Raw genomic sequence first — 27,376 nt, 5'->3', positions numbered from 1 at the left:
GCAGTTTTATACTATAGAATTTCGGGGGGGGGGTTCATATTTGTTAACATAGTAGGGTTCAGACCATGTTATCTGTTGAGTCCTACCAGTGTGAGATCAATCACACTAGATCTGTATACGTATCTCCTCGTTTCTGTGAAGAAAGGGGGTTTTAGCCATTACTGCAGTATCTATGCAGTGTTGGGGTAGATGTGCTAAATCCATTTCTCTACTCCAGCCCCTCCACTGCTGGGCACCAAGCAGGAATTAGCTAATAAGAAAATATGCCCTTAGGTTGTATGATGTTTTTCTGAAGAGATTTCCCTCTCAGCTGTAGAACTGACATGGACATTCATACCTTTGACGGATGTGGGTCAGGGTAGTAGCCGGCCTTTGCAGCATGGATCCATTGATGGTATGGTGGCTAGAGGATCCAGTGTAGCAGCTCTGGGCATCCATGCAGATAGCCCAGATTCTGGGGGCTGATCCTCCTTGCTCTTCACATGGTAGTAGGGATTAATCTTCGCTCTCGCTCCCAAAGGAGTGATGTGGGGGGAAATCAATGACTTGAAGCTTCTGGAGTTTTCCTTCCCTGTGGTTCTCTTGTACTGATTTCCATTTAGAGTGGGGAGTGCGGTGGCCCTCTGTTATAATCTCTGTATCTGGGAAAAATAGAACTGGTGATGTGAGGGCTATTTAATTAATGTTTGGAAAAATACTTTGAAGATATAAAGTGTTTCAAGTACTAGGTATTGTCATTATTTTTCAGTTAGCCATTCATTTACAGTATGTGTTTTTAACCCCCATTTGACTTGTTTTCCTTCTTCACAACTATGACATTCTGGGGTGCAATCCAGACCAGTAAAGGGCTGTTAGTACCTGCCCTGCAACCTTGGGTACCTCACAATGCTTTGTTGCTGTAACTTTCAACAAACAGCCAAAGAGCATACAGGTCACACCCTTAATGTCTCTGTATAGCTACAGCCCTGGGCCAGAAACTCTGTCCCCAGCAGCCTGTCAGCAAACACTGGCCAGACTTTGGCTTCCAGCAGCCTTGGTTACTATTTGCAGGGTGACCCTAACACACTCCCAGTCCTGGATTTCCCCCCAAAAAATGTGTGTTTCTGCACTGTCCTGCCCTCTCCTGAGCAGTCCAGATATATTAGGTTCATTGCCCCTCTAAGGGAATCATTGTAAAGCAGTTTGCTACCCTAAATGAAGTTACCCACACAGTTCAAAACACTGGATTAGTTATGATTAAAAAATAAAACAAGCTTAATTAACTACAAAGAGAGATTTTAAGTGAATACAGGTATAAGGCATTAAAGTCAAAAATGGTTACAAGAGAAAAAAAGATAAAACACTTTCTAAACTTAACAAATGAGACTTGGGTCAATGTGAAATTCTTACTCCAGGTTCCCAGTAAGATTGTTAACCAAGTTTCAAGTCAGGATCTGCTCCCAAAATCCATAGTCTGTTTCTTTTATCTTCTTAGGTGGAAAAGAGAGAGATGGATAGAGAGAGTCCCTGTGGTGTTTTTGCCCCTCACCTCTATAGTCTGTTCCCTCTTTGAGGTGCATTTTCCTGAAGATTACCCCTCAGCCAAGATTATTCAAAGAGTAAAGGAGATGTGGTGTCTGAGGGTAAAAGAGCTTGAATGCTGTTTCTTCTCACCTGTTTGCTGAAATGCAGATTTTCCAGATTTTCCTCTTCCCCCTCTTTCTACTGGAGTACCCTATTTACAACTTATACGTAAATTGAGGTAAACACACATTCCTTTGTTTAAACCTGCTTGATTGGTTCTGCCTAATCAGGGCTATGTGGATTTGAACATATGCTACAATCATCATTGAGGGGGAATTTATAACTTTACATAGAATGTTGCTCCACACATTTCATCATGATATTATTGACCGGTGAGTGATTAGTTTTCAAATGGTACCTCAGAAGACATATTTTGTACAAAGTGTATAGAGTGAGACTATAGAGGTGCAATCCATCACACCTCCCCCCCTTGCAAAGTTGCAGGAGTGTTAACCACTGGCTGACTCGGGGGCAGTAATCAGAGCCCTCTTTCCTGTACAGGGCATCTGCCACCATGTTTTCTTTTCCCTTTGTATGCACAATTTCCGTATCCCAAATAAGGAATTTTGGCTACTCCAATTTTATAGGGGCTTCTGTAGTCATCCTGCCTCTTTTAGCTTTTACAACGCAATTCCCAAGTGTTTTTTGTGATTAGACCATGTGTTGCTGAACACCTCTCTCTCATTGACATAGGCCCTCACAAAGTCCTGTAAACCTTTTAACACTTGGTGGACCAGCCTCTGAAAAGTGGCTCCTGCATTAATTAACCCAAATGGTAACACTTTGAATTTATATAATCCCATATTAGTAACAAAAGCAGATTTTTTTCTGTGCATTATCATCTAAAGGTATCTGCCAGTACCTCTTAACTAAATTAAAAGAGCTGAGATATTTAGCTTTGCTTAAGATATCCATCATATCATTGATTCTAGGCATAGGATAAGCATCCGGCACTGTGACAGCATTGTTTCCTATAATTAACACAAAATCATAATGTTGTCTTTCTTAGGTACCAAGTCCACAGGTGAGGTCCGAGAGCTCTGACTATTTAATTACTTGTAGGTCCAGCATGCTTTGTATTTCTGTGCAAATTTGATTTTGTACCTTACCAGTGACACGGTAAGATCTGATGGGAGGTGGCTGTGGTCCTTCAGTAATGATATTATGAGTTAGCAAGTAAATCTTTCTGGGGCTTGCTAGATTGTGGTCTTGTAGCACATTAGCTCTCTGCCTTTTCAGCTGGTGTTAACTCACTGCAGATATCAATGCTTTCCAAAGATGAGTCAGTTTGGCATTCAGCCATCAAATCAGAGAGTTGGTGTGCCTCAGTTTCCCCTTCTACACAATAGATCATGTTTACCATGGCTTGCTGTGATAAGCTTTGTCTGTTTACATGTACCAGTTGTGGGACAGCATTACCATGAGGCTTTTAAACATATGTATCTTCATTCACCGATTCTATCACCTCAGAAGCTCATTCCCAAGAATTTTGCATTTTGTATTTTTTTTCACGGGGCTTAACATTAACATCAAGTTCCATATTTCAAAAGAGTGTTTACAAGTATGTTGGTTATATCATCCTTCTTGTTTGGACTGACGGTCCTTGAGGTTAGCTTGAACAATACCCATCATGTCTTTTTACTCTTTTCTGTATTCAGAGGGGTAGGCATGTTAGTCTGTATCCACAAAAACAACGAGGAGTCCAGTGCACCTTAAAGACTAACGGATTGATTTGGGCATAAGCTTTCATGGATAAAAAAACCACACATCTTCAGATTCATGGAGTGAAAATTACAGAGACAGGCATAAATATATTGGCACATGAAGAAAAGGGAGTTACCTTACAAGTGGAGAACCAGTGCTGACAAGGCCAATTCAGTCAGGGTGGATGTGGTCCACTCCCTTGGACTGACACCTCCTCATCAATTATTGGGAGTGGACCACATCCACCCTGACTGAATTGGCCTTGTCAGCACTGGTTCTCCACTTGTAAGGTAACTCCCTTTTCTTCATGTGCCAGTATATTTATGCCTGTCTCTGTAATTTTCACTCCATGCATCTGAAGAAGTAGGGATTTTTACCCATGAAAGCTTATGCCCAAATAAATCTGTTAGTTTTTAAGGCTCCATCGGACTCCTCGTATGTATTCAGTTACTGGGTCTCCCGCTGCCTTAGTGTCCCCTTCCTGTGAGTGTCTGATGAAATCTAGGGGTCCCCTCACTTACTTTACAGATAGAAGATCAAATGGGAAGAAGCTGATTGATTCTTGGAGCACTTCCCTATAAGCTAATAGCAAATATGGTAATATTTCATCCCAGTCTTGCTCTTATTTTCGTACATTTCCAGCATAGATTTTAGAGTTTCATTGAACCTTTCCACCAGATCATTTGTCTCTGGGTGATATGGGGTAGCTTTTAGTTGTTTCATTCCACAAAACTTCTATAACTTACTGAGTAGCTGAAACATGAGATTTGACCTACAGTCAGATAAAATCACTTTAGGGAAACCCACTCTGCTAAAAATAGTGAAAAGGGCTGTTGCCCCAGAATCAGCTTCTGTGTTAGTTAGAGCCACTGCTTCAGGATATCTGGTGGCAAAATCCACTTCCACCAGGATATGTTTCTTCCCCCTCTGGGTAGGACATGCCATAGGTCCCACAGTGCGCATTGCTAATTCCCCACATGCTGGGCAGGCACAACCAGCTGCTTGTAGGATTTTCCAGGGCTCTTATCATGTCCCATGGGAGCTTCCCTGTACAATCTTCCTTCCTCTTCAAAAACCTTTCCCCATTTCCCCTCTTTTGGGCTCCCTTTAAGACATATCCCCTTATGTACTCTAGAGTGGGGTCTGCCCTTTCTTCATCTGCAAAACACTGGCAGCTGACAACTTCAGTAACTGGGATTATTTCCCTCCCCCGTCCACCATTTCATCTGCCATAGAGAAGTTGACCTTGCCCCCCCCCCCCCCCCCCCCCCACACACACACCTGGAAACACAGTGATTTCTCTTGCCGCAGAGATTGTGGCAAGACCTTCCCCATCTCTCTTAGCAGTTTCTTGATCTTTACCATTTTCCTCTGGAATCCCAGCACACGATTCCCTTTTACTATGGGTTAAAACATTAACAGCCTTAGCCATATGCAAAATATCATTCCCCATGAGCATTTCCAAAGGGATACTATTCAGAATCCCCACTGTCAAGTCACCCCTAAGCCTTCCCATTCCAAATGAACCTTAGCCCAAGGCACAAGGAATTTTGTTTCCCCAGTGTCAGAAGCTCTAACTCCTGATCAGATAACATGTCAGTCTTCTGGACCATGCTTTTCCTGACCAGATTGATTTGAGAACCACTCTCCACCCTATATGTTCTTTGCAATTGACCTTGGTGACTTTAATAAATTCCATATCTACCTCCACAGGGTCAGACCTCACAAAATTCAATAGGACAATTGCTTCAGTCTGGGCTGGATGAGACGTGGGCTTAATTTCTTTTTAGCTGAGGGCAATGATTTCTTAGGTGCTCGGTGGAGTTTGACTAGAAGCACCTTCTCTCGCCATGCCTGGTACGGATCATAGCGGAGACAGCCAGTCTCAGGTCAGACTATCAAAAAACTGGGCAGACTCCCCTACTCTGGTGGAGTATTCTGTAATTAGATTAAACCAAGCCAGCAACAAATGTGTGCTCCTGGATCGCAATATTAGCTTAACGTGGAGCCACAGACAATCCCCTTAGACACTCCAGCCTATCTTTATCACTAGACAAACTGGACTTCTCTCTGGGTTGCCCAAATAGTTTTTGGGAACCTCAGTCCTTTTGTTCAAAATTTCCCCTGTCAGAATTCATCAGTCCAGAGATGGGGTAGGGAAGAGGTGGCCAGGCTGGCCTTTGTTCTCCCTCTTTATATCATGATCCTTTTGGCCTGAAAAATCCTTGCTGTGTCCTGGGGGCCAGCAGTCCCATGGTGTACGTGCTTTGCCACCAGTTCTTCATATGAATTGCAAATTTTTGCTTGCACATTCTGCATACGTGCCATTTGAGGTGTCTTTGGGCATTACATGCAGGGGCTTTTGTTTACATTTCCTTTGTTATCACTGAAGAGCTCACCTGTGGGCGTTTCTCAGACTCACAATGTTTGAGTTATAAACGTATAGCAAAATCTCATAATTCCACATACAATGTCAATATACACGTTATAACCAGATAACGACACTCATCAGGTTCCAACTTCTCCAGTACCTCACAAAGCATACTTTAGACAAGATTTATCACAATGTTGTAAAAGTGGTGATCGTGTTAGAGTAGACAGTCACCTTCCCCTTTAGATAGTATCACACCTTCTTGGACCATTTTCTTCCACAGGAGGTATGATATGATAGAGCTTTCTAGGAGGGGAATGATTCTGGGAGATATTTGCCTGGGCTCCCAGCACCCTCCTTCCTGGGGGTAAAATGGGATCCCCCCTTTACACTGGGTTTGTGGCCCTTCTTCTGTGTCCTGTACTCATTAGACATTGAGGCTTGCACAAAGGAATCAGGCAGGATGACCATTTTCTGTACAGAATTTAAAGATTTATCCCATAATGCATCTCTGACCTCATCAGAACATATACTTAGGAAATATTCTTGAGCAAAGAGATCTAGTAATCGGTCACAGTTCTTAGCCCCCTGCTCTTTGCCCATTTTTTTCATTGTCAGACACACATTAGACATACTGTGACGAGTGCCAACACTTTTCTTGAAATTTCTGTATTTCATTCTATACACTTCAGGGGTCATTTGAAACCTTTGCAAAATATCTCTTTAAAATTCAGGATATTTCAAAGCCTCTTCAATTGACATTTCATTAATCCATTTAAAGATGTACCAGAGAGTTTTGCAATCAGTGTGGGGAATTTCTTGTCCTCTGGAACCTTTTGAACCTCACCTAGCCTTTCAAAAGTGGTAAAGTATTCTTCAGTACAGTTTTTTTCCTTGTATGCAGACCACAACTTGTCACAGTTGAGTGTTCCTTGTATGAAGGAAGCAACTGGAGACTGTGGGATTTGTCCATGCCTTGCCTTCGTGTCCAGAATATACTGTCCTCCTCCTCCTTTTTTAGGGCTTCTTTGTCTTTCAGCTCCATGGCTCACTGGTGTGAGTCTTCCTGCTGTTGTCTTTCTGGCTCCCTCTCCTTGGCTCTCATCTCTGCTTGCCACTTTTGGTGTTTACAATCTTTGTCTTTCTGTTCTTGCTCCAACCTGGTCAGTTCTAGCTTCATAGCTGCTATGTTGGCACTCATATGTATACTTTACTGTTTCTATTCCTCTTGCCCAAAATAAGCAAACAGAAAACAACAAACTAACTTTTCTTTGACTGTTCCCAGCCAACACAGTTGAGATTCACTTGAAAAATGTTTAAAGTGTAAATCTCATGTAAAATAGCAAACTGTGTATACATCCTGTTTAGACTAAGCCACTATGATATTCTGGCCAGACCAGTGAGAGGCTGCAACTTGGGGTGCCTCACAATGCTTTGCAGCTGTAACTCCCAACCTGGGCTCCACACAAACACCCAAACAGCATGCAGGTCACACCCTGTGTGTCTGTCTATAGCTATAGCTCTGGTCCAGTAACTCTGATCCCAGCATCCTATCAGCAAACACCAGCCACACTTTGGCTTCCAGCAGCCTTGGTTACTACACTCCCAGTTCCAGATCCCTCCCCCCAAGTGTGTTTCTGCATTGTCCAGCCCTCTCCTGGATAGTCAGTTATATTAAGTTTGTTGCCTCTCTAAGGGGATCAATATACAAAAGTTTGCTACCCTAAATAGAGTTATCCACACAGTTTAAAGCACTGGATTAGTTTTGATTAAAAAATAAAACAAGCTGAATTAACTACAAAAAGAGAGATTTTAAGTGTGTACAAGTATAAGGCATTAAACTCAGAAATGGTTACAAGAGAAATAAAGATAAAACAACTAGACTTGGGTCAATGTGAAATTCTTACCCCAAATTCCCAGTAACATTGCTTACTGAGTTTCAAGTCCGGATCTTCTCCCAAAATCCGTAGGCTGTTCCTTTTGTCTTCTTAGGTGGAGAAGAGAGGGAGAGCCCCGGGGTGGTTTTGCTCCTCACCTTTATAGTCCATTCCGTCTTTGAGATGCATTTTCCTGAAGCTTACCCCCTTATTCAAAGAGTAAAGGAGACATGGTGTCTGGTGTTGAAAGAGGTTGCATGCTGTTTCTTCTCACCTCTGTTTGCTGAAATGCAGACTTTCCTTGTCTCCTCTCTTTCCCCTCTTGCTGTCTGAGGAGCAATATATAACTTATATGTAAATTTAGGACCTGCTTGTCAAGGTTTGAATACCATCATCATTTGGGGGAATTCATAACTTTACATATAAAGTTGCTATACACATACTGTCATGCTGATATTGACCAGTGAGAGATTAGTTTTCAATTGGTACCTCAGAAGGCATAGTTTGTACAAAGATTACTACAATAGCGTGTAGGGTGTAAATACAGAGGTGAATTTCATCACAACTTCTACCACCCAACTTTTAGACCTAACTGCCAAATCTTTCTCTCAATTTTATATGATTTTAGCACTGAAATCATTTTTTTTTGTTTGTTTCTTAATGTGTACCCCGCTAGTCTTGTGAACACAGATAATGCAAAGTGACACAGTCCTACAGTCACGGTTAGACTGAATCTACCACAAATATTGTTAATCCATGTGTGCCATCCATTTTAGAGTAATTTACTATTCGAGTTCCTTAAGGAACAGATGCTTGCATATTTCAAAGTTCTAGCCTCGGACACTGGAATTTAAAAATCCTACAATTGCATAATGCAGAGATTCTTAAACTGTCCTCTATGGAGCCCCTGGTTCTGATCTGCTGAGACTTGGCTGGTAACACAGTGCTAGCTGCTGCTCCTTATTTCCAGCTACTAAATTACATTAAAATATAGCTGAAAATACACTCATTACTTTCTTAATATTTCTTTTTTGTGTAGTAGCCACAGGCATATGTGTGCAACTGTGAACAGAAGAGGAGGAGATGTCCTTGACACAAATTGAGAATCTGTGCTGAGCAGCCCAAGGATTGGTGGGGAAGGGAACACTTAAGGAACTAAGGATTTTCATTTCTGGGATGCTGCAGGGGCCTGAGCAGTTGATAGCCTGTTCCCAGCTGCTTTGGAACAACAATGGTTCCACCCCTTACCATACCTTCCACCCCCTGGCACACCCTCTACAATTCTCTCCCAGGCACATTAGGGCTTTTAGAGTCACTTTACAACTGCTTCTTACCCAGAGGCTGGAGCAACCATGAGAATCTCACTCATAATCTCTATATTAAAATCTTATCCGTACAATGAGAAACAGCTCCTGGTATAATTCTTGTTCCTGGGAGAGCAAATGTTATAATACACTTTGATATGGACCAAAAGTGTTTACCTATGACATACAAGTGGGATTTCTTGTAATGATTATACACTCTTTTTTGGAATAGCCAATAGTTGTTCTAAATCACAGTTACCAACTTCTACGCAGTAAATAAGCACCCTGACTTCCACAATAAGCCAAAAATCAAGCTAATCCCATTTCAAAACAAGACCAAAACAAGCTAGTCCCAAAGAACCCCAACGCTATGTGACTAGATCCCCCTGGCATGCAGTCTGGGACTGTGGTGGGCCTGCTGTGCACCCTGACTCTTTCCCCCTTCCTCCTGCTTGCCCTTGCCCCTGCTTGCCAGGAGCCTATATTAAAAAAAAAAAAAAAAAAAAAAAAGGAAAGCTACTAGTCAACAAGCAACTCTCAAACCATTTAAGCCAAAAACAAGCACAATTTCTGCATTTTTTTTGCTTCAGGTTTGGCATGTCTGTTCTAAATCCCTTGTTTCAGCTAAATTGACAAACAATAAGTCTAAAACTAAGCAAAAGAGAGGAAAAAAATTCTCTACGTGCCTTACTGGCATTGGAAAAGGACAGAGTCTTGTGGTTTGAACAATTTGGACTACTTATATTCTCTTTAAAATTTGAAAATAAATGAATCATACAATGAGTGATTGGTACATTTTGATAATCTAGCAGGTACAATTCTTAGAGGTGTGTTTATTTTTCATGTAAAATAACTTGTAGAGAAGTCATTAAGTCACTTATGCATGAAAATGTATAATTCTGTTTCTGATTTAGTAAAATTATTCAGGTCAGTTTTTAAGAACTTCATTCCCAAACTGTGTTAATACCATCGGCCCTGCTGTTTTTATGGGCATAATCCTATTAAGTGTCTGTCTAATATACTGTGTAGTAATTTAATTAAAACAAAAAAGTATGTAAAAGTATGTAACTGTTTCAATTCTATTATTTCCACCAGTGTAATTTAAAATGCCCAAACTCTGATCTTCTGCCAGATGACCATCTTGTGGGTGTTCAGGAAAGCTCTGATTAACCTCCTTTCTAGTAGAGAAATGTGTGGAAATAGACTGTTTTTATTTATACAGTATGCACATAGCTCCCATTATTGTTTGGAGTAGGAATGACAGTAAACAGCAAATGCAGCAATATAGCCTATGAGATACTGATAGCAAAGGCAAGCAGTAATGCTGCTATCATTAAAATTGTGAAAATATTATATTGATACTGTGATGTAATCAGAGAGAAAATAATTTCCCACCTGTACATTGAGTCTGTACACTGGTGTATTGCATCCTGATACAGAACCTAATACTCTAAATATAGCATGAGAGTCAAAATAAAAATTGGTGCAGGACATGAATCAGAATTCTCTGCCTGGAGAATATTTCTCAATGTAGGTGTATAAGAAGGTTCACTTTGTCTTCACCCACCTCCAAAAGTAATACTTTATAAAAATACAGACTTTAGAAAACGCTTTATTCCACAGTAATGTTGTTTAAAGCTCACACCCATACAAAACATACAGAAGAGAAAAGAAATCTGTCATGTGCATATCCATAATGTTTCCTGAGGGAAACAATTCCATAGAAATTAAGATGGAAATGGCCAGTTAAGTCATCCAGCCAGTGCAAGATTATCTTAATTGTGTAATATTTACTTAGGGATTGCTACTATTTTTATAAAGTACTCCCACAAAATTTTCCTGCTTACTCTGTGACGAATCCAGGTTATGGGATTCTAGGTGGCATGTTTGCAGAAAGAATGGCTGAGGGACCAGAGTATGTATTAGGATTTAAACGAAACCACTTTCTCAAAAATATAGTAAAAGATGGAGACAATTCAATTTGGAAACATCCGTTTGCTGCCCATCTTTACACCTTGTTTCTGAAAGCTATACTGAGGGTATGTCTACACTACGAAATTAGGTCGATTTTTTAGAATTCGATTTTATACATTCGATTGTGTATGTCCACACTAAGTGTATTAAGTCGGCGGAGTGCATCCTCACTACCGTGGCTAGCATAGACTTACAGAGTGGTGCACTGTGGGTAGCTATCCCACAGTTCCCGCAGTCTCTGCCGCCCATTGAAATTCTGGGTTAAGCTCCCAATGCCTGATGGGGCAAAAACATTGTTGCGGGTGGTTTTGGGTACATGTCGTCAGTTGTACCTCCCTCCGTGAACGCAACGGCAGACAATCATTTCGCACCTTTTTTCCTGGGTTACCCATGCAGACGCCATACCGCAGCAAACATGGAGTCCGCTCAGCTCACTGTCACGCTCTGCAATTCTGGGGGGACTGCATGGTCACCTGTGCGGCTGAGTTTGCCATGCTGACCAAACAGGAAATGAAATTCAAAAGTTCCCGGGGCTTTTCCTGTATACCTGGCTAGTGCATCGGAGTTCAAAGTGCTGTCCAGAGCAGTCACAGTGGAGCACTCTGGGATAGCTCCCAGAGGCCAGTACCATCTATTTGCATCTGCACTACCCCAAATTCGACCCAGCAAGGTCAATTTTAGCATTACTCCCCTCATCGGGGAGAGTACAGAAGTCTATTTGAAGAGCTCTTTAGGTCAACGGAATGGGGTTGGTTGTGTGGACGCAGTCATTTTTATATCGACCTAATGCGGCTAAATTCGACCTAACCCCGTAGAGTAGACCAGGGCTGAGTGTAGATTGACAAGGTAATACAATATCCACTTTAAATGATTTGTAGGAGTATTTTGATGAATTGACTTTGACAGAGATGATTGGGGTGAACATCTCAAGTTTCCCTTCTGTTTGGTGGCTGTATTTTAATGTGCAGTTCCTTCAGAATATTACTGGTCATATAGGTATTTTGTGCACTAAGCCAATACCAGTATGCTGGAACAATATACGTATTAGTACAAACTGTATTTACATACACGACTGACAAACTTTTGCTGATAACTCTTCCAGAACAAAACATTTGATTTTCGCAAAAAAAAAAAGTTGCTTTATAATGGCATATTAAAGGAAAACTGTTAACACTTACATTTGGGGACTAAACATTATAAATGAGGCTTTCTTAGGCTAAAAATGTTGCAGACATACAATGTAGGTTTCTTAGGAAGTGCAAGGTATTGATAGCTTCTGATATATTTTGAGTGGTTTGTGGAACCAGCTGTTTGAATTCTTAGAACCTATTCAAATATTCCACTATTTTTAAAAAGTATTTGCTTTGTAATTTATTCAAGTACTTTGAAGAAAGCATAGGCAGAAAGATGACTCTGGCGTATATTATTATTTATTTGTCTTACAATAGCACCTTTTGAGATCGGGCCACATTGGGTTAAACTCTATACAAATGCTTAGTAAGAGATCGTCCCTGACCTGAAGATCTTTCCGTCTACATAGATAAGACAGGAAAAGGAAGGAAGGAAGTGGACCATGTACACACAGTGGTCACCCATAAAGCTTTCCAATCTGGGCTTGGATCACGTTACCTCCATACTTGAGCAATTCTGTATACTAGGTCTAGGGAACATTTCAGATACCAACATTTAATTATCTAGTTACCCAAGGCTAAAATGGAAAATGTTTAATGGTGACCTGCGTAAAATTGTGGATTGGTGATGCATGCGGGCCTGGGGCAAAAGAACACTTTCTCGGAGGAAGAGGAGCATTAGTAACAGCAGCATGAGTTGGAGAGCTGAGTGTTTGAGTCTTATATACTGGGGCTGTAAAATGATACAAGTATAGAGAGAGAATTGTTTTTGTTTGTGTTTCCCCAAAACAATAGTTTAACATAATATACAAGAGTTATTTTTAACACTGAATTTTTTTTTACGTCAGTCTTGCACAACTGCCGTTCATGCCTGCCACTCAGTTTCTGTTTCTTTGGAAAACTGCTGATCTGTGCTTAAACATGCCTATCTTTAAAGTTACACAGGTTTCTAGGGTTTGCTTGCAGTCATTGGAAAGCTAAGATTCTTTACTTAAAAAGTAATACCGCACAAGTTTCAAGCAGAAATAGAGTCATGTTTGTGTAAATAGCTTTTTTTAAAAAGCTTAGTGCTGATGGTGTCTGTCCTGGATTCTTAATTCAGTTATTCAAAAAGAGGGTTTCTGATCAACAAAACCCTTAATCAGATTCAATTATTTCAGTTCCCTTTAGTTTTAGTTTCTTTAGTATGTATGTACTGAAAATTACTGTGTGGAAAAAAAAAAGATTGTTTGGCTCTCAGTGTTACTGTATATTTATATATGTATCCTCTATTATCTGTACATTCTTAATTTGCTTTTAATCACGGGGAAAATACTAGACTCCAGCCAGCCATATAAGTAAATCTACAAGTCAAGAGATGGATATGAAAGGAGATGGCACCCCAAGCAAGGTCAAGGGGCTTCCAGTGGCTGGTATGAAGGAAAGTCCTGGGATTTTACCCTGAGCACTGTCATGGCATCCTCTTTTGGTTCTTTTTTTCAGTATTACCTGCTAGCCAGAGAGTATCTGAAATGTTTCAATTGCCATAACACAAAGGAAGAGTTTTTTCTTTTGTCCCTACTTCAGAGTTTCTTGGCTATGGTAAAAATAAGAGCAAGGAATGGGGAAGAGATCTCTGCTACTCTGTCCCCTTCCAACTTCTGTATTTTGGGTCCTCTTTCCCTGTGAATAACGCTTGTGCCTGGCTTTCCTGATGCTCATAGTTTTTCTGTCAGCAGCAGCTGAATGAAAATGGTGATTCTTAGGAGGTTCTTTGCTGCTGCCCAGGTCTGAACAGAGCCCTGAAACTGATAGTTTTGTTAATTTCACTCTGCCTTTGCATTGCAAAGCTTTAAGCTGTAGAGGCAGCACTGAAGTAACACTCCATTTACATTTACCCATCAGGGTTAAACTTTTTTTTTTAATGAAAACTTAATTGTGTATAAGTTGATACTGGTCTGGGATAAATGAATATTTCAAGCCCTGATTTTTAGTGGAGGTTCGTAGCTTCTTTTTTTTTTTTAATTAATGCTTTCTCATGTATTTCTCAAAGAATTGAAATGGAGAGAATATCTTTCTGTTTGCCTTTTGGTGAAAAACAAATTCAGAATTTGTGGTTTAAAATATTGTTATGGTATTAAATTACTTGGAAATAGGTGACTTACATCTCATGTTAATTATGCAAATACAATTCTAAGATTTTTCCATGGTATTTTTGTTTGATTCTTTTATGCTCATTTGCTGTAACAAAAATCTGAGACTACTTCAGGACTGTGGTTTAAATTGACTAATGCATGCGTATTTTTACTTGACATAATGTACTGCCTTACATTGAATTTCAGTAATTCTTTTCTTCAGTTTCATGGCCAAAAGCCACAAGAAACTGTACACTACATTTCAAGGTCCAGTAAATCTTAGTATGTACTGTGGTGGTCCTATAACCAACAAGTGTTAATAGACACTGGTCCAGTATTCTTGATCTATGAATGTAATTTTCTGATTAAAATAAATTGGCTGAAATTCCTTGCAAGAAAAATACACACTTTTTTCTTAAGTCAGCAAGTCTGTGGCCCTGGTCCATTAATATAGTCAGAATGTTTTTCAGAGATTAAACGTGGATGACTATTTAAACCATAGATCTCCTTCCATTTAAGTGTAGCTGCCCAGTTGTATTTTGTGAGGTTTTGAACTATACCTTCCATCCAGTGCTGTAATATGTGTGTGTAAAATGTGTGCACTTCCTCATGTGTGTTGTCCAGTAAGCAGGGAAATTGCTCTTTGACCTTTTATATCTTGGTTTACCTTGACAAAGAAGGCTTGAGGGTTTTGATCTTTTTGCGGAGGGTGTATGTGAAGTATCTTATTGCCTCTGGAATCTCTAAAGCAATTATTTGATACAAGAGGACATCTTTAGTAGTATAAGTTATGAGCAGAAACCTAAGTTCTCTACAGTTTTCCTAAATGTTGTAATGTTTTGCTGTTCTGTCATGCCCTTCTGAGTCTCATGTCTTTAGCTGTTGTAAATGTTAATGTAGGAGTTTACTGCCCTTGTCCCAGCAAAGTAGAGGTGATTTGAATTGTATTGATTTACCCTTCAAAATGAAAACCAAACCATTGCAAACTCTTATACCACTTCATCTTCAGTTGCTAATGAAAAACAGAATATTGTGTTCTTGCAACTTCTCCACTATAGCAGCAGTTTTCAGCTGCGGGTCTGTGGCCCCCAGAGGGTCTGCGAAGTAGGATCAGTGTTAGACTGGCTGGGGACCAGGGCAGAAAGCTCAGAGCCCAAGCCGTGGTGCCCCACAGATGAAGCCTGAAGCCCTGAGCCTTGGTGCCCCGCAGCTGAAGCCCCAAGCCCTGGCACCCTGTGGGTAGGATGTCAGAGCACTGGAGTTCCACAGGGCAGAAGCCCTGAGGCACCACCCTCCCCTCACTTAAGCCCAGAGGCCCCCCGCGGCTGAAGCTCTGAGTCCTTCTCCACCCTCCCCCGGAATTTTTATAACATGGTGGGGGGACCTCAGAAAGCAAAAGGTGGAGAACCCCTGTTCTATAGCACTGTGATCAGCCCTGTTGTGTTTTAAAAAGAGAAAAATATCTGCTGTGAACTACAAGCAATTTCACATTTAGTATTCATTAAGTTTTTTTTATTCTGCTGCAATGAAAAAGAATTTGATAAACTGGAAAATATAGGAACAAATATGCATCTTCTATGACAACATAAAATAACATCAGTCTTCCACATTACTTTTCTCCCTCTGTTCTCTTTGGGGGGAAAAAAATGGATTCAGTTTGTGAACCATTCTCAATCTCTTCCCTTTAAGCGACTGTGGAAGAACCTTGAATTCTCTTTATCTTCTCCATACAAATGGTTATAGATAGAGAGCAGTACATTATTAATGCTATAACTCAGAGGACACGAAAGACATGAAAAAGTAAAATAAAATATTTCAGTTAAATTGACAATTAAGCATCTTATAGGGTTTTTAATCAGAAGAACTTTTATTTGCAAATGCATTACATTCTGAGTGCAACTTTTTTTTTTAAGGGTTGTGTGTGTTTGAAAGAGAAAAGTAACAAAATCAGTGTTAGAGAAACTGATGCGCTCTCAAGGTTTATTTTATTTAAAATATCTTTTTATTAGTGCAGTGTAATTCCTAATTCAAATCAGGCCAAAAATAACAAGTAAATATCCCAATTACAGTAATAGTGTAGCAAACTATTTAGGTAAATGTACATAATGTCCTCATGGGACCCACAAGTCTCCCACACATACTCTTTTAAAGTGACAGCACTATACATTAGTCACAGTTTTTAAATATATGATGTAGCTACTTCAGCTAAACGGGATGAATTATTCCAAGGAAAATTACAGTAATTAAACAAGATCCACCACTGAGTTTTTTTTTTTTTTTATTAAGGCTTGTCTATAAGTTTCATTTTAGCTATCTTTAAGATATAATATGTACAGTTATGGGTCCTGGGGATCCCATTGGGGGATCAGAGCCATAGTTAATCTTTAAATATTTGACAAATGGGCTCATATCTTTTGTTAAACGTGAAAATATGAAAAAAAATCAGATTTGTGGTTTAGCCTGGTAGTGCACCTTTCCAGTGTTTCTGCCCTCCATATTTGAATTGCAGCTTTACACAGGTTTCAGATAGCAACATGCAAATCTCTACTGAAAAATGTCCCTTTATCTATTGGAAAGACCAGGTAGGTGAGGTAATATCTTCTATTGGACCACAGGCACCAACTTCTATTTTACCCTGGGGGTGCTCCACCACAAGGTCCCACCCTCGCTCCACCTCTTCCCTCTCCATCCCTACCCCAAGGCTCCCATCCATGATTCTCCACCCTCCCCCAAGCTCCTCCCCAAACCACCAAACAGCTGTGGCTGGTAGGTGCTGAGCAGAGTCGGCACCTACGTATTAGACCAACTTCTGTTGATAAAAGAGGTGCGCTTTCTAGCAACACATAGCTCTTCCTCAGGTCTGGGAAAAATACTCAGAGTGTGAGCTAAAGACCAGGTGGAACAGATTGTTTAGCATAAGTAGTTAACACATATTGCAAGAGACCAATCGAAATGAACTGGCCCATTAACACCTCTGCTGCCATAGAACAAAAAAAGGAGGTTAGTGATTAAAGATTGTTGTAATAAGTCATAAAAGCTGCGTCTTTTTTAAGACCATGAGCTTTAGTGTCTAGCAAAGTTATGAATTCAAGCTCTAAGGCTTGTCTTTTAAGGGTGTTGTGCAGGGTTTCTTTGAGGACGAGGACTGAGAGGTCAGATATGGAGTGATCGTTTTGTGAAAAGCATTTTGTGAAAAGCACCATGGGTGATACAATGTTTTTGTCTTTTGTCATTTTTCTGTGTGAGATCCTGCAAGAGTGTAGTGATTGGTTTCAGCCACATAGCTGCTGTTGGGAAATTTAGTGCACTATGGATGAGGGTACACCACATGCTGTGATGTGTAAGACCCATGGATCTTGAAAGGTGTGTAAGCTCCTTTATCCACTGGACATAAATATCTCTCATAATGTTCTTTGCACCTCCCATAAATGTTAATTTAGACAATATTACATTCACAATATGGAATGTAGGAAAAACCTGATGCTTTCTGTGACTCTCTGGGTGGCTTGTTCACTTGCATTCTCTGAATTTCCACCAATTACAATTTTCATAGACTCTCAGGTTCCCAGGCCAGAAGGGACCATTGTGATAATCTAGGCTGACCTCCTGTGTCACACAGGCTATAGAACTTCCCCAAAATAATCCCCATATAAAGAACAGATCTTTTAGGAAAACATGCAATACTGATTTTAAAATTGTCAGTGATGGAGAATCCACCGTGACCCTTGGTAAGTTGTTCCAATGGTTAATTACTCTCACTGTTAAAAATGTACACCTTAATTCCAGTCTGAATTTGTCTAGCTTCAACTTCCAGCCATTGGATCCTGTTAGATGAAGAGCCCCATTACTAAATATTTGATCCCCAGGTAGGTACTAATTGACTGTAATCAAGCCACATGTTAAAATTCTCTTTGTTAAGCTAAGATTACTTTGAGCAAGATCAGAAAGGCAAAGTATTAAAGGAAAGAATTATGTAGGTCAAGAAGGGCCTTATTTCCGTGTCTCCCATTGCACCCTTCCACTTCAGAGATTGATTCTGTGTCTTTCTCACTAAGACTGTCCTGTGTTCCCTGTTCCTACCTTTTTATACTCATTCATATACTGTATATGGTCTTGTTAGTCCAGCTCTTTTACTTTATTTTTGTCAAAGGTGTGAGTTTGGTCAGGAGTTTATTGGGTTCCCACTTTTGGTTAAGATGAAGCCCTTCACTTTAGGCCACTTAGAAGAGGGGAAAAGCAAAATGCCTCAGGAAGTGAATCTTCTTGTCATTTCTTTTATTTTAGTATATTTCTAAAAATGTCTTAATTGTACTACTAGTAGGATCCCCAAGTATGTATGTTGTCATAGTATGCTTTGACTGACATGTCTCCATGACAAGAGATTTTCCAACTATGGAACTAAATTAATAGAAAACTGTTGTTTCAAACTCTTTACAGGTACTTCTACCTTTATTGAAGCATTAGCAGCCAACGGTACAACCAACATACAAACATCTGTAACAGGAGTGACAGCCAGCAAACGGAGATTTATTGATGATAGGAGAGACCAACCTTTTGACAAGAGGCTACGTTTCAGCGTGAGACAAACTGAAAGTGCTTACCGGTATAGAGACATTGTTGTCAGGAAACAAGACGGATTCACGCACGTTTTGCTATCAACAAAATCATCTGACAACAACTCACTAAATCCAGAGGTTAGAATGTTTGTTTTATGTGGTTTGATTTGTTTGCTTGCTTTTTGGGGGTGGTGGTACAAATATTTTCAACAGCTATAATTACAGTATTATTATTAATCACAGAAATATGAAAAAACAACTGATAGTTCAGTAGGTTCCAGAAAAGTCATACTAGTGCATTTAAAGGATTATAAAGGTGTAAATATTATATTTTCTTGCCTTTTAAAATCTGAATCTTAGTACGTTTGAGTTTTATTTATTAACACTGTACAATACACTACATTATCTGAATATTTAGCATTGCAGCCTTTCATAATAAACTCAATGGTTTATTAAGTGGAACTTGAAATAAACTTCAGCCTAAATTCAAGTCATTTTTCTGAACTGGTTGCATATGCCACCTGGTGTTCGAATTACAGAAATACTGAGAGAGTGCTGTAGCAACAGATGCAGACTGCAGGATTTCTTCCGAATGATTACGTTATCTCAGTGTACTCATATTTGTGATCTGCACATTTTTTAACATACATTACTAGACTCTCTCTTTTCCTTTGGACAATGAAAAATTTGAATGTGTTTAAACAAACACCTGCAGCAGAATTTGCAAGTATCCCAGATACTAGGGAATACACAGGAATGTAAAAGTTCAGATTCAGACCTGTCAAAAAAGAACAACAGTTTATTACTTTTTAATAACACAATAAAAAGAGTCTGACGAATTTAATTCCTGCTGATTTTCAGGTAATGAAGGAAGTCCAAAGTGCACTGAATACAGCAGCTGCAGATGACAGTAAACTTGTGCTGCTCAGTGCAGTTGGTAGTGTCTTCTGCTGTGGTCTTGATTTTATTTATTTTATACGACGTTTAACAGATGATAGAAAAAGGGAAAGCACTAAGATGGCAGAAGCTATTAGGTATGTAAAATTGTTTTCAGTCATTTAAGTGTTGATTTTTTTCATTGTCTAAACTAGTTTATTTTTAATTTATCTCATAAAAGATCTAACTATTCTTCTTAGTAGAAATTTAGTGTGGTCAAACGTTCAGTTGTGATAATATACAGTGTGCAAAACTTGTTTATATTTCTGTTCAAGTGTACATTTTATTCATAGCTTTTTACTACATTTTTGCCATGTTGAATTAGAGCCCCTGTGTCTGATAAAAACTTAGCATGATAGTGTTCCTAATATAAACAACTCAGACTTGAGAAATGCTTTTAAAAGATTATTTTAAATGTGTTGTTCAAAAGCAGTACAAACAATATATACATGTACTGAAAGAATAGATTGAACAAAGTCCGTATAAAAAAGGTAGAATGACAGACATTCTAAAGGGATGGCTTAATCTTTGTGAGCAACATCCTAATGCTAGTTGTCAAATACCATATTCAAATAAATGAACTTAATGTCTTATAAAGCATAATTTTTAATGAAAGAAACATGCAGCTGAGGTGGACACTGTGCCTGTGTTGGATTATAGGCATTTAATGTGTACCTCTTATAATATCTCAAGGATATTTTTCCCCATGTAACTTGTAAACTGGTTTCCTATTACATTTTGATTACCTGAACATTTACATGTAGCATAAATATCCAAAAATATAGATAGAACAAACGCTCATAATTCACTCTTGCCTTTCGTCAAAAAAGATAAAAGGTTTCATGTGTTCATTGATTATGTAAGTGGTGAAGCCATTGGAAACAAGTGGCTAATAAGGGCTTGTCTAAATGCGGAAATTATGCCTAGAAAAGGTAGAGTGTGAATTTAAAGTGCTATAGCTGTTCCAGAATTACTCCCTGTTTGGACACTTTTATTCCAGAATAAGAGTACCTTTTTCCAGTTTTAACTTAATCCACTTCAGGTCATATTCTGTTGTCCAATAGAAATAGCTATTCCTGTCAGTTTCCCCAAGATACAAGCTCTAAACCCAGCTCCTCAAATGTATTTAGCACCTAACTCCCCAAGAACTAGCTTCTTTTTAAATAGGGTTTCTTTGTCAGTTTCACCGGTCGTGCAAAAGTTTTCCCACAATTCTGTCTGGCAGAAACATCAAGGGGGGAAAAATCACTCAATGCTGGGAACACCTGACCTTACAACTGTAGGTGTATTTGTGAATTCTGTTAGGTTACAATATTTCCTAAGGACAGGTTTCAGAGTAGCAGTCGTGTTAGTCTGTATTTGCAAAAAGAAAAGGAGTACTTGTGGCACCTTAGAGACTAACCAATTTATTTGAGCATAAGACCAAAAGGTCTTCCCGCTCCCTACCATGCCAAGCTGCCTTCTTCATATTTTCCTCCTGAGATGAGGAGGCTTTAGAAAATATCTGAGATTTAAATCCTGTCTTAAACTCACCAGGTAACACCCTTTCTGACAGCAAAGGAGTAACAGCCCAGTCTGTGCATTCCAAAACATCTTAAAGAAGGCTCTGGCACTTTGCTGCCTACCTCTCGGCTCTTACGGCTTTGTTCTAAGGAAAAGATTTTTTTCATTTTTATAGTGGGAAGAAAATCAAACTGAGGAAATATAGGTACTTTTGTAATATCAGTAGGTTTCTCCACAGAATTCTTTTAATGTCAGACCCCCTTTTATCTTGAGCAAGAGGAGGTTACTTACCTGTAACTGGAGGTTCTTTGAAATGTGTGGTCCCATTTTGGATTCCAAATGTAGGTGCGCAGGTGTGCCATGCGCCGGAGTTGGAAGGTTTTTATAGCCGTGCCCGTTGACCCACATGTGCATTGTACATCCTCCTCGTGTTTGCAGCCAGGGCTATAATAGAATGTGAGAGTCGATGCCACTCCAGTATCCCTCTTACCACTAAGTAGTCTAGGCCAAAGCAGAGGGAATGGAGGGCGGGTATTGGAATCCAAATAGAGACCACACATCTCAAAGAACCTTCTGTTACAGGTAAGTGATCAGCATGGAGGTGGGTGTGAGGAAGTGTGATCTGGAGTACAACACGGCCTATAACTGCATCTGCAGATGCCGCCAGGAAGATGGCGTAGTGAGACGTGAAAGTGTGAATGGAGCACCATGCTGCATGGCAGATGTCTTGCCACAGAACCTCCGTGAGACAGGCAGATGTGGTTGCGAGCACTCATGTTAGAGTGCGCCGTGACTCCAGGAGGTGGGGGACATCAGTGTGCATGTAACATTCATGAATGCACCCTGAGATCCACTTGGAGATTTGCTGTCAGAGGGCTTGATCTTTGCATCCATCGGCAATGGTGATAGAGTGTTGGTGATACCCAAAAGGCACGGGTGCATTGTAGGTAGAATGCCAGCGCATGTTGGATGTTGAGAGAATGCAGTGTTCTAGCTGCATGGGAAGTGTGGGTTTAGGATAGAAGACTGGGAGGTGAATGCACTGATTCTCCCTGGTCCCAAAGAGGTCCCAATGTGGGGTGCCCCAGCTGCTGAAGAGCTATTGGAGGGTTGCGTTGTGCAACTCCTGCTCATGGTTCACGTGAAGGGACCTGTTGAGCGTGTCTGTGAGGGAGTTTCGGGTGCCTGGGAGGTATGTGGCCTGGAGTGTGACTTGGTGTTTGATGCGCAGTTCCACAGATGGATGGACTCCGCACAGAGGGAGGGAGACTTGGCTCTGCCCTGCTTGTTAATATAAACAACTGCTGCAATGTTGTGTGAGAGCACTTGAATGTGGCAGGACCATATGAGGGGGAGGAAAGCACGACATGTGAAATGGGCCACTCTCAGCTCTGAGATGTTGATATGCATCCTGGCTTCTCGTGGTGTCCAGAGGCATTGAGCTCTGTGATGAGCCAAGTGGGCCTCCCCCAGCCCGTGAGGGAGTAGTCTGTAGTGATGGTGGTTTGGGGGGTAGGAGGAGAAAAAAGGGGAACTGGTCATGGAGGGGTCCGTCCACCATGTAAAGGAGACTAGGACCCTCTGGGAGAGTCGAACTCTGCTGTCAATATGGTCTCTATGTGGTCTGTAGATGGAGAGGAGTCACATGTGGAGGCGGGCATGGGGCATTATCTAGATGCAGGCTGCCATATGTCCCAGAAGGGAGAGACAGTGGCAGATGGTGGTGTGGGTTTGGCAGCATAAGTTCATGATTCAGAAATTGAGCATAGTGAAGTGGTCCTCTGGGAGCAAGGCACGTGCCACGATGCATTCCAGTCAGGCCCCAATAAGGTTGATCATCTGGGAAGGGACGAAGACTGACTTCTCCTTGATGATGCAAATACCAAGGGAGGTAAGAAGGATGCGAAGAGGTAGGATGGCTACGATGAGGACTTGTTGGGAAAGTGCGACAAGGAGCTAGTCGTCTAGGTAAGGAAACATGGTGTAATCGCATGTGTGCAACTTTTGTGAAGACAAATGGAGTTGTCACCGTACTGAAGGGGAGAACTCAGAATTGGTAATGGTGATGTCTCACCATGAACCAAAGAAACTTCCAGTGGGCCAGGTGAATATCAATGTGGAAATAGGCATCCTTCACATCAAGCGCTGCAAACGGGGCTCCCAGGTAGGGAGAGAGGATAATCAATGCAAGCATCACCATGCAGACCTTGGATTTCTCAGTGAATCTGTTGAGCAGTTTGGATCCCAGGGCAGCCTATAAGGCCCAAAGTAAGGGTCTCTGCCTATCAGCAGGCCCTATGGGTGAGTGGAGAGGAGCGGTGACCTCAGTAGAGAGTAGTGGGTCTAGGCAACCAGAGGTGTGGGGTGGCCCCAAGGGTCCAAGCGGCATTAGTTGAGCTGGTGGGATGGGCGGTAAACGCAATGGGGAGAGCACCGGCATGGGCCCGGTGGAGCCGACAGTACCATTGGATTGTGTTTCTTTTTTGCCTTATTCTCAAGTCTGGGATCCTTTGGTGGTGGAGCGGCCAGGTCAATGTGCAACTTCTCACCCGACTTGGCACAGCTCAGGGAGGGAAGGCTGTGTCCTGGTCGGGGATCTGTTCTTGTGGCCATGGCTGTGCTTTTTCCCCTCGTGGCGGAGCTTCTCCGACAGTCATGGTACCAGTGGATCCGGTGCTTGAAGGAGTGCTGGTCACCGGTGATGGGGGGTACACCACTGGTTCTGCCAGTTCCGGATCTGAATGCACACACGGGCACATGGCCTCCTCCATGAGGAACTTCCTGTGGTGAAGTTCTTAAGCCCCTTGCATTCAGGCCTAGAACACTTTGCAAATACTGCAATGGATGGCAAAATTGGCCTCTCTGAGGCAATACAAGCAGCGTTGCTGCTCGTCACTCACCAAAATGAGCACGGGCACAATGTACAGTTCTTGAAGCCAGTCTGACAGGGGGGAAGGTTGTTCCCCAAAGAGGGAGCAAACTACACTAACTCTACTAACTGCAAGGAAAAACAAACTATTTACAACTATATACAGGTAAAAGGGCAAAGATCACTCTCTCAGTGGAGCTAAGAGCATGGAGGAACAGGGGTTCCAACTCCAGCCATGTGGCAGTAGGAGGGAACTGGAGCAGCATCGACCCACACAGCCTATTATAGCCTCATCTGCAAAGACGAGGGGATACATGATGCACGTGTGGGTCAATGGGCATTGCTACGAAAAACTTCTGGCTCCGGTACATGGCACGCCTGCACGTCCGCATTTGCATCCATATATGGACCATCACTCAAAGAAGAAGCAAGATTATTTTTCTGTTTCATTGTTTCAAAACATTTGTGGTTTCAGACAATTCAATGCCTGATCAAGCCTGTTTCCTTTTGTCTCCTCATGTTCATTTTTGTCTCCATCCTTTTTGGCCTGATTAAACAATAATATGTTGACTTTGTTTATGCTAGAGAAATTCAGCAATGCCAATACTTTTGGAAGTGCTTATTGTGCTTGTACCACACCTTGGCAATAGCACACAAGGACAGCCAGCACCATTGCAGGGCTATTGTGGACAGAAAGCTGCCCCAATATAATGCTTTCATCCAGTACTCCTACCCCAGGCAGTCACACCTTTGAAAGTTTTGATGGTGGTGTTCTCTACCGTAGACAAGACTACTCAGGTTTTTCAAGTCTATCCCAGACCTTCTCACTTGGGAGTAATTCTTAATGTAAATCCAGAATCAGCGAGCTAAACAGAAAGGGCTGTTGTCCTGAGGTGTTTACATACTTGAGGGTTGCATGCTTTGTTGCACATATGAGGGGCTCCTTGCATCCCTCCGTTTCACCCCCATCCCCACAAGTTCTGTGTGTCATCCTCCCATTCCCCTCTATTTCAGGAACTGCCTACCACCCCTCCCTCATGCCAGGGGCTCTCTTTCCCCTTCCCCACAATATAGTCCCCCATTTTCCCTTCACAATTCTAACTTAGGTCTCAAAAATATGACAGATTTCAATGTAATAGTTGCTTGAAGGTGCTTCGTGTTTGTGAGGTAATCAAGTTTGGAATAAACTTTGGATATGGGAAGAGAGAAAAATTACACCAAATCCAAATTATGTGCAAAGTATTCTGTTACACTATAAACATAAACATTTAAATGGCCGCTCTCACCCCAGGGCTCTCAAGATTTTTATTCCCTCTTCATTGCCATTTCCCTGGGATTGATTGCATGCTTCTGTCGTACCCAGATGGCACTTATGCTACACATTTGAACTCCACAATTCCACATGTTAACCCATGCATTATCCAAGCCTTTGATGCCATTGGGCGCTGAAATAAACTGATGTTGTTCTGGGTGGCTAAAGAAAGATGAGTTTGCTTATCCTTAAGGCACTTAGACCTCTGAGGATCATGATGAACATGGAAGATCAAGGGATGAAGCAGGGAAGGTTTTAAAGATCTGTGATTGATAACAGGGCTGAAGTTATTGATGGATCTTTTCCCACTTGTTTCCAAAAAGCAGATTTGTTTTTTTCAGGGAAGGCTCCCCTTCCTCTCTGTTTTAAGATAAATCTGGGAATGCTCCCTGAGCATACTCAGTAATGTTCTACTACCAGTGATGTCAATTGCCACACACAACCACCCCTTAAGGACCACACAGGGCTGTGGGAGGTCTGCAGATACCCAGTGGTTGTGTTCTGCAGAGGGTGAGGGAGTAGAGCAAGTTCTTGAAATGTTGTTTACAGCTAGTTGCTGTGGAGACTGTTTATTACTGAGTGCTGAGCAGCTGATACGTTTTGCTGCTAAAATGTGTAGTGATGGAGTGTTCGTTTCTTTTCAGGAATTTTGTGAATACTTTTATTCAGTTTAAGAAGCCCATCATTGTAGCAGTAAATGGCCCAGCCATTGGACTTGGAGCCTCTATATTATCTCTCTGTGATGTGGTTTGGGCTAATGAGAAGGCTTGGTTTCAGACACCGTACACTACTTTTGGACAGAGTCCAGATGGATGTTCATCCCTCACATTTCCTAGGATAATGGGCCTGGCTTCTGTAAGTAACTTTAATAAAAATAAATAATCAGCTTTCTGCCCCATTAGTGTTTTATCTACAGTGATCCTGTCATGTTTTCATTGGTGCGTGGATTGTAATTGTTTTATGAAATAAAACATGAGAAATAAATATATTTTTAGCTTATCTATTCTGACTAGACTGTGACGAGGCCTCCATGGGTATACAAAAGAAAAGCGAGAGGGAGCATGGGCTAATTATAACCCTTCTCCTTGTGCAAGGTTAACTGGCTGTAGTGGCAGAGGTCTCCCCAAAAGGGAAGGAGAAGGGAAAACTGGGCCACAAACATGCTTCCTCTCCCTCCATATTAGCCAGCAGATCTGGGCCAGAACATGAGGGATTGAATGCTGCATCCTTTAAAGGCGTAAGGCAGAGAGTACTCTGTTCCCCCTGTGCTCCTAAAGGCATAATGCCTAAGTCAAGCACAATTATACTGGAGTATTGCATTTCTAGCTGCCACCTATAGTTGCTTACTTCCCACAATCTTATCTTAACATGTAAGATATATCCATTTATTTTAAGTTGTGTGGGTTTTTTCTCTTTGTCATGCATGAGTAGCCTTGTCAAACTTTACTAAGATGCACATATCAGTTGAAGTGGCTTTGTTTAATATTAACATATTAATATCCTGATATTTTATTTCTCTCAAGTGTTCCAAGAAGACACTTTTGTTTGTCACTCCTAAGTGTTATGCCAGGGAAGTGTGTAGTCTGTAGGATCAGTAGGTTAAAAACATGTCCCCATATCATGTGACTGCTGAAATTGCATTCACATACAGCTTAAAAAAAAAAAATCAAATACAGGGACAATGTTTAAAAAAAGCTGAAACAAGCCACAGTTATCTTCATTATTTTTCATTTTGCTTCATACTACTGTGCATTTTATTTCAAAATATATATGCATCCTTCTGAGCACCATTTGATGTTAGACTTGCAGCCTAAGCCAGTATGAAATTGACTAGCAGCTCCATGAAGCAAGTGCCTAGGGCTGCCTGCATTTTTTTTTCTAGAACCTCCCCCCGCCACACACAGACACACACACACAGGCACTTACTGATTGATTTAAAAGGAACTTTAATTTTTTTTTTACTAGTGTAATTAAAGTTTGAATAGATTTCATAACTAATTAAGAGACCTCATTGTGAGACAGCTGGATATAGTTCTTTAATAGAAAAATGTAAATGTGTTAGATTAATAATTTTTTCATACTCGTGTCTACTCTAAGTGAGCAGTCATTTCTTTCCATTTGTATTTGGTTTCTAGCTTTGAGAAACTTTGTGACTGATTATTT

At 40.9% G+C, this 27,376-nt stretch overlaps 1 protein-coding gene across 1 annotated transcript in view; it reads left to right on the top strand.

Annotated features, from left to right (window-relative positions):
- The window catches only part of CDYL (chromodomain Y like), a 197,641-nt gene that overhangs the window by 164,068 nt on the left and 6,197 nt on the right, over positions 1 to 27,376 (top strand). Inside the window, exons 3-5 of the mRNA XM_048839767.2 lie at positions 18,475 to 18,731; positions 19,455 to 19,627; positions 25,858 to 26,068. Of these exons, the coding sequence (XP_048695724.1) occupies positions 18,475 to 18,731; positions 19,455 to 19,627; positions 25,858 to 26,068 (641 nt within the window). The remainder of the gene's footprint in view (positions 1 to 18,474; positions 18,732 to 19,454; positions 19,628 to 25,857; positions 26,069 to 27,376) is intronic.

Source organism: Caretta caretta, chromosome 2 (assembly GCF_965140235.1).
Source record: "Caretta caretta isolate rCarCar2 chromosome 2, rCarCar1.hap1, whole genome shotgun sequence".
Taxonomy (NCBI): domain Eukaryota; kingdom Metazoa; phylum Chordata; order Testudines; family Cheloniidae; genus Caretta; species Caretta caretta.
This window is presented reverse-complemented; position numbering and strand designations above follow the sequence as displayed.